We start from the raw sequence: 14,558 nt of genomic DNA on the forward strand, positions 1-14,558 counted from the left end.
TGTCTTTTTTGCAAGAGGTACTCACCTGAGGAAGAAGAAGTAGGCGTAGTCCTGCATGACCGTGTGGGAGTGGCAGGAGAAATAGCCCAGTCCCGTCAGGTTTAGCCTGGATCCCGCGGGCACTTCCAGCATGCTCCCCCAAGCCTGGTCACAAAGCATCTCAATCTCAGCAGAGTAGAAAAGCCCCTCCTCAGTGGCTTCATACTGCCAGGGCAAGTAGTTGTACATGCTGTAGATATCCTGGTGCAGGGCCAGGACTTTGGCATAGACAATGATTTCCGCAAGCTCAGCCCGGCAGTTTTCGCTCAGGGGTCTCCAGTCGGATGGCAGCTGACAGGCCAGGCCGGGGTGGAGCTGAGTCCACAGGAGGCTCAGCAGCAGCAGCAGCAGCAAACTCTGCAGCATGGTGACTAGGATGAGTGTGCCGGCTGCACACAAGCGAGATGCTGAAGTTTCCCAAGTGCTTAATAATTTTTTCTTAAGGAATCTGAAGCTCAGTTTATGAAACAGGATCCCTGGTAAGAGGCGGGGGCCTAAGGCTTGCCAGGGGTGCAGATCCTGACCAATTGGAGCTGTTCTTCAGGGGAAGGGTGGAGCAGTAACTGGAGAAAGCAGTACACTGCTGTGTGTGCTCACATGCGAACCGAGGCAGTCGTGGCAGCTGTTATTAGTGCCGATACCCTGCTGCTCTTGAACAGAAAAGTCCTGGAGCCAGGGGAAGAATCCTGCAATGAGACTTGAAAGGAAGGATCAAGGGCAGAAAATATCAAGAGGGCTTGGTGCTAGCCGTATGCTCCATTTCACCTCCTGCCTTCTTGGCATTATTTCTTGGTCGCTTAAAAACAAAGCAAGCAGAGAGGAGGAGAGAGAAAATGAGCCACATGCTGCTCACAAATACAGCAGAGGGGAAAGGACTCAAAGGAAGGGAAAATGTGGAAGATGGCAGATCTTGATTTGGGAATGCAATTTTAAAGAAAAATCAGAAGAGAAGGGATGTTACAGAAGTTGTCAGCATAGGAGGGTGGAGAACAGACACGAGCAGTGAGGATCACATCCAACAGATGCTGATGCTAATGCATTACCTATTGCTGATGGAAGAAGGGGTTGCTGAGGGAACTTGGATGAGTTCTGTTTCCCTGGACACTGTTTGGCTTGGAGGATCAAATGTTGGTGATTGGAATGGGGTATGTTGCCCCAAATTCCTTAGCAGATATGATAGGGAACTCTCTAGGCTGAAGTCGAGCCCATAGCAAAGCCGGGCATTCCTCAGGAACTTGACAATGAACATGTTCACACGTTTTGGGAGGGTTTCCAGCTCTGGACAGGGAAAATCCTGTGCTTTGTCCCGCCCCTGGCCGTCAATCAAACGAACAGCCAATGGACGGTTGTTATCATGCTCCGGGAAAGCCCCTTTCCCTTTAAGCACAGGGGTTTTTTTAAGAAAAAGAAAAACACACGTTGCAATGAATATGCCTTGATTCTTCCTAACGTAGAGACCCATCTAGCAGGTGTGTGAGCTGGTGAGTCATCATTACCACGCTCCCCTGAGTGGAAAAAAAATCCCCCCCCCATACGGGCGTGATTTTCGGCCGAAAATAAAGGGAACTTGCAAACGGGGCTGTGTTGTGCTTGGGGACTTAGGGGAGCTTTAAAGCACTTCTGTGAAGGGAGTGTAGCTGGAGAAGCCTCGCTGGTTTGTTGCTCTCCACTCGCTCTGAGAAAAAAAAAATGGCGATCGCACAGGTCTTTTTTGCTAGTGTTGCAGATTGTTTGCAAGAATGTAGCACTTTTCAGAGGGTGAATCCACTTTTCCCAATTTCCCTAGAAGCTCTACAATGAATCGCTTTTCGTGGGACTGTTTCAGGAGTGTTGCAGTTTGCGTGCGACGTCTTGCGGAACTGCAAATTAGTAGCATTTACAATTTGCAAGCCTTCTGCTACATTAAAGTCATGCGGAATGGACCGGAGTGTTGCTTTAGCTGTTGGTATCCTCTTGCGTCTTTCGGATGGAGATTACCTTTAAGACCAATTGAGTTTTATGCAAGGCATGAGCTTTCATGTGTGCGCATGCTTGTTGAACATTCTCAAAGATTCAAAGACATTTATTTGCAGCTATTTAGACCAGGATAACCATTGGCACCACAATTCAAAAATGCAAGACATCTCAGTTCAATGATGGAAAAAACAGCATAGATGTACAGTTGAAAATTATCTGAAAAACATATCAGTTTAAAAAAATTAAGACTTAAAAAAAATTAAATGATTTTTAAAAGATTTAAAATTGCATCAGATTCAAAATACCACTGGAATTGTTCAACAGTGAGAAGAAATGGTTCCATCTTGACTATGTTTACCTTATTGCCCACCAACTTCTGCTGTTCTCACTGTTGCTGTCACAGCTGTCCGAGGGGAGTACAGCGTTGGGGCAATTGCATCAGCATGTTCTAGAAATGTTTTAATACTCCATTCTGCCCTCCTTTACAGATCTCATATGCTGTAACTTTTGTGATATGCCTGGTATTCAAATGCCAAACATACCCATGTAACACGTGCTTCGCTTGTTAACATATTGGCTGCATTAATGGGAATTATATAGGGGTTTGATTTGGGTTTTTTTCCCAGCTTTTGCACAGATCAGCATTTCTTTTAGGTGACGCTACTACGACAGAGGATGCATCCAAAGGTTTTTCAGTGGTTTGTCTTGACCACAGAACAGTTGGTCTTACCCAAACTCCACCTCCCTTCTTTTTCAGCTAAGGGAGCCGTATGTCATAGATGGAGAAAACACCAAAATTAGCAGTCAACTCAACTGTGAGGAAGTTTTTCTAAGTGAAACTAAATTTGTCCCAGCCGCTAGGAACAGCTGCAAACTTTTAAAAAAGCAAAGTCTTTGCCTTTTTCAGAAATCTTGGCTCCTACTGCTTAGGCATTAAAGGTAAAGGTATCCCCTGTGCAAGGACTAGGTCATGTCTGACCCTTGGGGTGACGCCCTCCAGCGTTTTCATGGCAGACTCTATACGGGGTGGTTTGTCAGTGCCTTCCCCAGTCAATACTGTTTACCCCCCAGCAAGCTGGGTACTCATTTTACTGACCTCGGAAGGATGGAAGGCTGAGTCAACCTTGAGCCGGCTGCTGGGATTGAACTCCCAGCCTCATGGGCAGAGCTTCAGACTGCGTGTCTGCTGCCTTACCATTCTGCGCCACAAGAGGCTCGCTTAGGCGTTACAACTAGCTAACTAAATAAAGGTGTTACAACTAATTAAAGACGTTACAACTAACTAACTAAATAAATAAAGGTGATGCTGAAGGGCACATGCTCTTCCAACAGACAATTCTGCAGAAACCTGTCCTTCTGATTGCCACAAGTATCATAGTAAATGTGAAAAATGACGGACTGGGAGCACTTGCAGGTGTGAATACCATTCCAAGCAGATTCTTGTGCGTGGCTTGTCCTCTACAAATGTGTTTAGTTTAATTTCTCTTCCAGTGACAAATACAGGTCTTGGTCAGTCCACAAAATAAAGGTGTGGTCATCGGGTAAATTGTATTGCAACTGAATAGTTTCCATTTGCAGTGTTTAATTTCATCCCTGAAATGCTTCACGGGAGCATTTCCAAGGAGCTTCCATTGGTTTGGTAGGCGTAAGGATCCTGAGAACTTCCATGAAACAGGGAGTATAGCAAGATAGGTCTTTATTCTACCACGGAGACTGTAGAATTAACTCTACTAGCCATGCTACTCTACCCCATGCTACTAGAGCCACCTTAGTGGATTGGTTCAGAGTAGCAGCCTCTGATCTGGAAAACTGGGCTTCATCCCCCGCTCCCCCTCCGCATGCAGCCAGCTGGGTGGCCTTGGGCCAGTCACAGTTCTCTCAGAGCTCTCTCAGCTTTACATACCTCACAGGGTGTCTGTTGTGGGGAGAGGAAAGGAAGGCAATTGTAAGCTGCTTTGAGACTTCTCTGGGTAGTAAAAAGTCAGGTACAAAAAACCAGCAGATCTTCTTCTTCTACTACTAGAACTCAATCAGGAGTGCACCTTTCCTGTTTTATTCCATCCTTACCCTCCTAATACTTCTAGGATTCCCTTTTGGTGGCAGTAACCTGCATCCTAGACACACTACTCCTGTCTCCAAAGGGACTTTTCATCAAATTAAGAATGGCCCTTCTACTCCAAAGTACAATGGCTGCAGAGAACACCTGGAAATCCCACTTACCAGAGCAATTCAGACCTAGGCAAGTACTTCCTTGCCTTCTTTTTGTCTCTTGGTCAGTCTTAGCCAACTTAGTTTGTTATGTGGGTGCAGAATGACCCCCCCCCAGCTTCAGACAAAGAAACATTTAACTATTTTTATAGGATGTCACTGGTTACAAAACAGAAAATATATAGTTGAACAAAAACTGACTTAATATCCTTTCTCCCTTGGTCTAAAATTTACTCCCTAGGAAACAGAATTAAGAGGTAGGCAAAATGCTCTTAGAGGCTCTGTCCCTGCATCTCTCTCTCCCACCATTTCTTCTCCCTCCTTCCTTGATATCTGAATTGAGTAGTAGTTATGGGAGAACTCCAGGCCTCACCTGGAGGATGGCAACCCTAGCCCATCAGACCTCCTCCCATCCTACCTGATGGGAAATTTGCTGCCAGCTCCCAGAAGATACCCTTCAGCTGTCAATTCCTGGTGCTCCAGGAAAGGGCCATGTTTCTTCTGGGTATTCCAGCAACGTCTTCCACTACCAGAAGGAGATGCCAGCCAGCTACCTGCTGCTCTGTGGAAACTACCTGCTGCTCTGCGATGGATTGGTGCCCTCTTCCTTGTGCCACCCCAAGGAGTCACATTAAAGACCTGTCTAAAGAATGGTGCCTGAGCAGCGGGAGACAAGTTCTTGTTTAAATTATTCTACAATGCCATTTAAGTCCGGGGGGGGGGGGGATGTGGGATAGAAAAGCACGGTGTAGCTCTACAACAGACAATTAATAAATGTAGCAATAATGAGAATGCTGGCCAAAGGAGATTTTAGTCTAAATAGCGTACATGTCAACAAGCAAGAGGAAATAGGGAGAAGAGAAAGGAGTTTATAAGGAGGGAACAGGAATATGGATGCTCATAGCCAGATTCTTGTAGTTGTTCAGAATGTTTCACATGAGTGAGCTCAACATGTGTGAAGGAGAGGGAGCCTCCAATTGGAAATGATGCCGTTCAGGGAAGTTTAATTGATGGGATCTAAAATAAACTTACCTTGAAGCCTGTCTTATGATTTCGTTCTGGCTTGTCTTGTGATTTTGTTCTGGCTCAGACTAAAAGAGCAAAATAGTGAATGTTCAGCCATGACAATGTATATTAATGCCACTCTACACCCCCAACTCCCACAGCAGGGTGGCCAGCAATCTCTTCTTCTTTCTTGTGTCCCAAAGGTCTCTTCCTGGCATCGAACAAGACTGCAAACGGATGGTCCCTTTTTGCAGAAGGGTGGAGTGTTAAATCCATGAGTCAAGGAACACAGAGGCACTGGAATCTTTCAGCTCTTTATTAGTGATCAGGTCATAGCACAAGAGTACTGTGACTGCATTGAGAAATCCCCGACAAAATGAAATCCGACAGCAAAACACTAGAATAACCATCAAATCAGGAGGCTTCTAACTTCTCATGAAAGTCCAAACATACTCAGTTTGGAGATGGAACATGTATAAAATTTACAACTGGTTGTAGTTTGCGTTGGATCTTGATTAAATGCATATCCCTATAGTTGGCACAGAAGAGGTGGCAGAGGCAGTAGGGCTGTGTGGGAGGGATGCATGGTGTGAGAGCGCCTGCAAAGCACGGTGTAGCTCTACAACAGACAAAATGGGTGACAGCCATATTGCTCCCAGCGACATGGCCACAGAACAGCCTCTTTTAGGCAGCTACATCTGCCAGACTCAGGATCATGCCAGCTAGAGTATTTTTCTTGTTGAAGATGAGGAATGCTCTGGTGTTTATATAGAGAATTAATAAGCCAGCAAAAGGACTGTAAGCCAGTACCCACCCACCCCGTTCAGCCATCAGGAAAATCCAGGGAAGAACTGAAAGACAAAACTCAGAAAGAAGCCAAACCAAATAAATATCTCTTCGGAAGTTAGAATGGAAATTAGATTAGATTTGAGAGAGGGAGAGAGGGAAAGAGACCCATGGGAAATTCCACAGAAAAGGACTCTGTATGTATTGATGGGTCAAATCACATTCTTGGAGGTAGGCCAAATCTATGAGATTCTCAGAGCCCCGAGGAACTGCCCCTTAAGTAGAATTGCCAGCCTACAGGTGAGGCCTGGAGATTTTTTGTTCTCCATTCTATAGAAATCAGTTCCCTTGGAGAAAACGGCAGCTTCAGAGGCTGAAATCTATGGCCTTATGTGAGATCTCCCACTTGGAAAATTCCTAGTGGTTTGAGGTTGTAGTCTGTGGAAGGGGATTAACCTCAGCAAGCTACAAAGCCATACAGCCTAGTCTTCAAAGCTGCCATTTTGTTCTGTTTTTTCTAGACATCACCTGGAGGCTCACAATATTAGTCTGAGTGTTGTATATGATCATTTAAAAAGCCCTTTTTCAGACTGAGGTGATAGGAAATTCATTTGTGTGTGAGTTGAATGCCATCTAGTTGCTTCCAAAACACCCTAGCATTAACAGGCTCAATCAGGTCTTGCAAACTGAGGGCAATAGCTTCCTTGATTAAGTCCATTCATTTCATGTTGGCTGTTCCTCTTTTCTTGCTGCCTTCAAATTTTCCTAGCACTGTCTTTCCAGTGACTCTTGTCTTCTCATAACATGGCCAAAGTATGATAGGGGTCATTCAGCCCCTCGGACAATTCCCGTCCCAGTTAATAATAAATAGTTAGTAATAAATATCATTATTTCTAATAATATATTTATACTAGAGTCTCCGGGGAGGGCGGTGTGTGTGTGTGTAGGTAAAGGTAAAGGTATCCCCTGTGCAAGCACCGAGTCATGTCTGACCCTTGGGGTGACGCCCTCCAGCGTTTTCTTGGCAGACTCAATGTGGGGTGGTTTGCCATTCCCTTCCCCAGTCATTACCGTTTTACCGTTTAAAATGTTCGTGCGGGGAGTACCTTAGTATGAATACAAAATTAAGGGGCCCAAGGCAAAGAAGCTGAGAACTTAGTGGATTCTGGATTGCATTAAAACAGTATTATTTATTCCAACATAATATGGCTGCAGAAGAGGAGGCAGCAGTTGGGCTGCGAATAAGTAGAGAGGGTTTAAAATAAATCTTTCAATTGATACTGAATAGCTGACAAGTGACTTTTTAAATCTAAAAATATTTCTTGAAATGCCAATGCTGGTGGAATATGTTCAGTACGGACTTCACAGTAATTATCTCGAATGCTTTCTCTGAATGAGGCATCAGGAGGGGGCACAGCACTGCATACTGTTTCCCACATACTGCCAGGCACGGCTGTTTCCCCGTGGTTTGTGATGAGACCCTGGGATCACTCACGGAGTCCCAGATTACCTTCCAGGACTTGTCCATACTGCCCTCTACTGCACAAGGAGGGAATTTGAAGGGATGGGACTGCTCAGTGATTAGAATAGCAAATGAGTTTTATCCTGCCTTTGGTTTGCTTCTTTTTAAGAACAAAATATTGTAATGATACAGGAATAATGATAAGTAAATTAATGGCACTTTTGAATCTAGACATAGTCAAGGTTATAAGTTACGAAAGTGACGTACTCATAGAAACAGAGCTGGAAGGGATCTCAAGGGGTAATGAGTCCAACCCCATGTACAACACAGGAAATGTACAACTGCCGTCGCCCCCCCCCACTCCCCCAGTATAATCCTGTTCTAGACCCAGAGGAAGGGGGAAATCCTCCAGGATCTCTTACATACCTAAGACCTTTATTGGCATTATACAAGGAAGTCCAACTGATAATCTGAACACCGCCCGTGGCGCCACGGGCGCCACGGACTAAATAAAAGAGTAAGGCATTCTGGGGCGGGATGTGTCCGGGATGAGGAAGGGTCCGGATTGGACCCTTCCTCATGACAGACAATCGGAGGGAACAATCGGCAGGCGCGAAGCGCCTGCCGATTGCTCCCTCTGATTCCCAGCCCCAGCAACTGCAAGCCGCGCGCAGCGCGGCTTGCAGTTGCTCCTGGCCTGACGCCCGAGGGAACCTCCGAGGGAACCTCAGCAGAGTGCAGCTTCCCGGGGCTCCGATCTTCCCACGCAGGCCGCAGCCCCCGCGCACCACCCCCTCGCCCCCAACTTACAATGGTCTCCGCCGTCCTCGCAGCCGCTCCCGGCTCGCTTCCTGCCCCGGCTTCTGCAGCGCCGCCTCTCGCGTTATCGTGCAGCCAACAAGGTTCCAGGAAGAAACAGTCCACCAGCGGCCCTGCCAGCAAGCGGCCCGATGTGCGGGTGCGGCTCGCGGGCGCGGCCCGGGCGCGGCTCGCGGGCGCGGCCCGGGCGCGGCCCGGGCGCGGCTCGCGGGCGCGGCCCGGGCGCGGCCCGTGCCGGTCCCCAGCCTCAGAAAGGTTGGGGACCACTGCATTACAGAGTGCACAGATTTCAGAGTGCACAATGATTTCAGTTGTTAGCCAGGGCTGCCTACTTAGGCAGAGAGCCGCCGCCCGACAAGGTCAGTTTCTAGCGCCCGCTGTATTCGGCATACAGCGGGCTTTATTACTAGTAAGACATAAAACTGATACGATTCCATTTAAAACCTTAACTATGACTGACGAGTAAACTGAACACTGTTAAAACTGGGAACTTTCTTGAGTCTCTCAGGCACCCTATCAACATGAAGTTTGATTGAGTCAGAAGGATTAGTGTTCTGGACTAACAAACCCTTCATGTGGAATTTACATTGGGGCTCCTAAAAGGGGCAGTGAAATGTCATGTGGACTAAAGACTCAATATCACTGGCACCGTATGGACATGGTCTGTTTTCAGGGATCTATTATCTCTCAGGACTGCAGGTGGCATTAAATTTGGTGTAGTGGTTAGGAGTGTAGACTTCTAATCTGGCATGCCGGGTTCGAATCTGCACTCCTCCACATGCAGCCAGCTGGGTGACCTTGGGCTCGCCATAGCACTGATAAAACTGTTCTGACCGAGCAGTAATATCAGGGCTCTCTCAGCCTCACCCACCCCACAGGGTGTCTGTTGTGGGGAGAGGAATGGGAAGGCGACTGTAAGCCGCTTTGAGCCTCCTTCTAGTAGAGAAAAGCGGCATACAAGAACCAACTCTTCTTCTTCTTCTTCTTCTACTACTACTTCTACTTCTTCTTCATTGAACCTTGCCAGTAGGATAGCTCTGCGCAGAATTGGGCTTATTAAAATGCTGATATATGGGGCCATTGGGCCCAGATGGGGGAGAATACGGAAGGTTAAGGGAGAGCATGTTTTATAAGCATCAAGAGTTAATTTCTGATATTCTAACTCAAATAATTCTTTTTAATATAGGAGAAGATCTCACTCTCTGGCTGAAATAGTAAAAGGCCATAATCAAGTCAGAGTTCTTTGAGTTTGCTCTCCAAGATCTCTTGCCAGTCTGGAGTTATTCCTTCTTAAATGGAGAGGAAGCCTTCCCCCGGCCCCAAAAGCACACCTAGTGCCGCTGCATTTACAAGTACAACGGGCTTGGTCCCTAGTTTATCATAATCTGGTTCAAGGTCAACTATTGATGAGGCTTATGGCACCTTAAAGATGCCAGTGCCAAACAGGGCAAGCCTCAGCAGTGTTACTCCAGTTTGAATGCATTGAGATGGGAGTGATTCAGCATAGTTATAGTCCTGGGGTGACATCCATGTTCTCAGACCCAGGCCCACTTCATCGGATGCATCACCAAGATGATGTGATTCCTGCAGCTTTATAGTCTAAAGGGTTGTGTTATATTAGCTGAACCAAAGCACAGTTCTAACATTAGACAGGCTATTAGGCAAGCCAGTATCAGGCGAGAGCCAGTGTGGTGTAGTGGTTAAGTGTGGCAGCCTCTGATCTAGAGATTTGGATTTGATTCCCTGCTCTTCCACATGCAGCCAGCTGGGTGATCTTGGGCTAGTCACAGTCCTGTTAGATCTGTTCTCACAGCAGTTCTGTCAGAGCTCTCTCAGCCCCACCTACTTCACAAGGTGTCTGCTGTGCGGAAAGGAAGGAAAGGTGATTGTAAGCCATTTTGAAGACCCCCTTGGGTAGTGAAAACTCCTTTGGGGTATAAAAAAAACAACTGTTCCTCCATTAGAAATAAAAATATATTCCTGACATTCATAATTGACATTCAATTCACAGATATGCAAACATTTTTTTTTAAGCTGCTGCACAAAACCAGTGGGTTTTGGTCGGACTCCTTCTTTGTCAATTTTAAAAGGGATCTGTGTGCTCCTTCCCTTTCAGAAGATTTTTCACCTAGTTCTCCCAGGGGGATCTTATTACCTCTCTGCGGGGAGACCAGGCATTCCAACTCACGCTTGTTGGGCCCTGTTCCTGGTCACCTGCTGTGACACCATTTTGGCATACAAAACTCCCTGTGCCTTGTTGTCCCAGAAAATTAATTTCTTTCCTGCTCATGACTAGTTTACTTAATCCTCTCCCCCTACCCCCCATCTGATAAGCCTCCTGCAGGCAGGGCAGCTAGAGGCTGTGCATTCAGCAGCAAAGGTGAGGAAATTTATTCACTGTCCAGCTGATAAAACACCTGAGACTCTGTTTTCGCAACTGAACAAAGTTTGAGTCCGGTGGCACCTTTAAAACCAAGAAAGTTTCATTCAAGTTATAAGCTTTCATGCGCAAGCACACATCCTGACCAAGCATGAATGCACAAGACAGCTCATACTTTGAATAAAACTTGGTCTGTCTTAAAGATGCCACTGGACTCAAACTTTGTTCTGCTGCTTCAGACCAACACAGCTGCCCACCTGAATCTACCTTCACAACTGCAAATCTGAGGATAAATGGAAGGGTTCAGAAGTATTTTTGAAATTTGCTCATCTCATCCCCAATAAAGATGCTCTTCGTGCAAAAGGGTCTGGGGTACTAGCCAAGTGCATATTTTCCCATGGATATTTATAGAAGTGGGTTAGGAGATCAGATACTCACAGTGGTCACTTGCGATCCTGAAAGCAAACCCAGGGAAATGGATCTTTGCCAAACAAGCTTACTTTGTAACAGCCTTGTAAAAAAAAAACCTCTTGCTTGGTCATTTAAGGCAGAGAAATTTTTGAAAAGCAGGACAGCTAAGATCAAACATTCTGCAACATTTTCACTTAGGAGAGATAAGCCTTTTTATGGCCCAGTGACTTTGGTGGGCTTATTTTCAAGCCTGTGTTGGAGTGTTTTCTTATGGTGCCTGTTTTCCCCAGTGTACAAAAACTTCCATTCCCTCACCCCTTCCTCTCGTCTCCTTAATGTTTCCCTCCTAGTCTGCTGCCTTCCCTCTGCACAAAGTGTTTTCCTTCTTCTATTGCCCATCCCTACCCTTTTATGCAGTCTGTCCTTTTGCTGAGCAAAGTGCTGCCTCCCAACATGCAAGCATTTCTGTGCAGCAAAGCAGTGTCGGAAATCTCACCTTTTCCCCAATCAAGTCCTCCAGTATTTCTGTTGTGTACAAGCACTAACGTCTGTCTTACTTCAGTTATGGAGGCATGGATTTTGTCTTTCATTCATATAAAACACTTAGGTTTACTTTTAAGTGCTGTTTGCAAAACCCCTGCCTTTATCATCAAAGGAACATAAGTGCCCCATGGCATCAGCTCAAAGAGGCCCACCTAGTTCAGAGCAGTGTTCCCAATAATCACCGACCAGAGGCTTTGGCCAAGGCAAGTCCTGCAGCCAAGTAATTCTTTGGGGAACCACAATGAGAAGGGCGGGAATCCTACTGCTCCTTCCTGGGCATCAAGGGCATAGGATGAGTGGTCAAGTCCCTGCAGAGCACAGCCTTATTTTCAGGGGCTTATAAATCATGGTTGGGCTTGTAAAGTGTATTCTAGGTTTACTTCTTTCCAGAATGCAGGTGCTGGAAGAAATAAACAAATGTGCAAGCCTTTCGGCATCTAACCCCCCCAACTAGACCTGACAAGTGAGTTTGCCCTTTTTCTATTTGTAATGTCTGCCTGATGAAGGGTTTCTACCATATGTTGTGACATTTTGCCTGGCCCTAATGCAAAGATTATTATGTGAATTTCCCTTGTTGTTCTGGAGTTTCTGTGGATCAATACAGCTGTTTACCATTCCCTCCCCCCCCCCCAACTTGGTGGCCAGCTATTAGCCAGTTTTAAACTTTCACCCGACCATAATATTGGTAGTAGAAAGTGCCATCAATTCAAGGCACAATTGACTTATGTCAACACCTAGCAGAAATGGTTCACCATTACCTGCCTCTGTATAGCAACCCTGGACTTCCTTGGTGGTCTATCTGGCAAGTACTAACCAGAGTCAACCCTGCTTAGCTTCCAAGATATAATGAGATCAGGTTAGCCAGGGTGTATTATGTAGCATGGAAACTGCAAAAAGGCTGCCAAAAACAACATCTTAGTTTTTTAATTCTTAATGTGGCACCATTTTTGCAGCACAAAACCCATTGTATTAGTTTCGTTTTTGGAGTGCAAATGCTGCCTACAGTACCAGCAGTGTTTTTCCAGCAAGGCTGCTGAAACTTGTTTTACAGCAACTTTTCTTGTGTGATGGCACTGAGGATGGTCTTTTTTTAATGCATAAATGTTAGCATATTTTTTATCTCCTTCCCTTTTCTGCTCTCAGTCTCTCGTCCGCCAATATCAGCTCGTCCACCAATTGAGGCACCTGCTGCAGATTTCTGCCTCCTCAGTGTCAGCTGTCATATGAACATGCAATTTGATTGAGTCTCCCATTGCCCAGGAAATGTACAACTACCCCCACCCCCACTCCCTCAGTAATTCCGTTCTAGACTCAGGAAGGGAAAAATCCTCCAGGATCTCTTACATACATAAGACCTTTATTGGCATTATACAAGCAAGTCTAATTGATAATAATACATAAAACTGATAAAATTCCGCTTGTCAGTCTGGGGCCAAGGGGCCAATCTGGGAGTTTTGATCACGGACACAGCCCACCCCAACACCCCTTACTGTTTTATTAAGAGGGAACAGATTTGTGTAGCTTTGTTCTTGGGTCTTTAGAACCAGTTGAACTACAAGGAAGAACCAGGCCCTTGGGCCTTTCAGCAGTTGGGTCTTGGTCAAAGCTCAAAGGGGGATCTAAAAGGAAATGACTCTAGCCCTAGCAAATACCACTTATGTGCAAAACCACATCTTAAAATTATTCTTCCTGTTTATAATGAGCTTAATCCTCTTATCCATGCGAAGCAGGAAAAAATGGTGTTCATTAGCTGGGTCTGTTTTAACAGTGCTAATTATTGGCCTTTCAGAAAAACAGCATTGCTTTTTCTTTCTCTTTTTTAAATTAAAGAAACCCAGAGCACATGGAAATAGATATCCCATCCAACAAAAAAAGTTGATAGTAGTTGCTTATTTAAAATGTGCAAAATGCTAATGTCTTGACAAATTGTGCTTGAGGAAATGAGGGAGGCTCTGCTATGAGATATCAAAAATTAAGGGTGATGTTGAAACACTGTTGAAAATAATCTAGAGACCTGTAAAAAAGAAAAAAGAAAAGAACTGAACTGAACTGATGACAGGCCCGCTTTGTGAACCTGTTTCCGTGGAAGAGTCATATGGAATCTCTCCAGCCACTCAAGAGGGACCCTGTACTGAGTACCTGGTTTACAGCTGAAGAGGCTAAGGGATCACCGTAGTCACATTGTCACAACTGCACAATCTACGTGTACCAGACACAAATGGGATAATCCCAAAGCAACATCTGCATCCTCAGATTCAAATCACGGCACCTGCCAGCCAAATACAAGGCTAGTCCTAGCCCTTTCTCCTTGCACACATGATGTTCTGCAAAACAAGTTACAGATCTCTACAGTGGAACATGGGTGCAACTCACAGGCCAATTCCACACCAGTGGTACCACTCTGGGCTGCCGCGGGTTCATTGTTGCAAAGCCACATGCTCTGCAGCATACTATGTCCCCACAGGGGACACATGTCAGCACCAGAACATCCCCGGTGCTGAAATATATCCCCTTGGGAAACACAGCAGCAGGATGGTGGCGCCACATAGGTGGTGCAGCGGGGGGGTGTTTTAGTTTGATGGAAGGTGGGTTGCGCTCCACGCAATCCTACCTTCCTGCAAACTAAACAAAAAAAATGCCCTGACCTGCCCTGTGGTGCCATGAAGTGCCACAAAGCTCTCCAGGGCATTTTTTTTGTTCCTTGCCAACCACCATAGGTCAGGGAGGAGCCCTCTTCCCGTCCAGACAGGCCTGCTGCGGGACAGGCCTTGTTGGCCCCACAGTGCTGGGAGGGAATGCGGAAAAAAACTGTGTTCCCTTAGTGGGGGACTTCTGGGGCTCAATCTACGCCAGGCCCGGGAGGGTGGCAGCCTGGCGGCAATGAACACAGGAATTAGCCCCGGGTACATATAGACACTAACCCAGCCTTTACCACCTGTGTGGAATGGC

At 46.1% G+C, this 14,558-nt stretch overlaps 2 protein-coding genes across 3 annotated transcripts in view; one reads left to right on the top strand and one right to left on the bottom strand.

The window, feature by feature from the left end:
- Positions 1-463, bottom strand: part of CCDC3 (coiled-coil domain containing 3) — a 43,149-nt gene extending 42,686 nt beyond the window's left edge. The window contains exon 1 of the mRNA XM_077337963.1: positions 26-463. Coding sequence (XP_077194078.1) covers positions 26-405 — 380 coding nt within the window. The 5' untranslated portion in view covers positions 406-463. The remainder of the gene's footprint in view (positions 1-25) is intronic.
- Positions 1-14,558, top strand: part of OPTN (optineurin) — an 89,830-nt gene that overhangs the window by 32,742 nt on the left and 42,530 nt on the right. The window lies entirely within an intron of this gene.

The sequence above is a fragment of the Paroedura picta genome, chromosome 5 (genome assembly GCF_049243985.1).
Source record: "Paroedura picta isolate Pp20150507F chromosome 5, Ppicta_v3.0, whole genome shotgun sequence".
NCBI lineage: Eukaryota > Metazoa > Chordata > Lepidosauria > Squamata > Gekkonidae > Paroedura > Paroedura picta.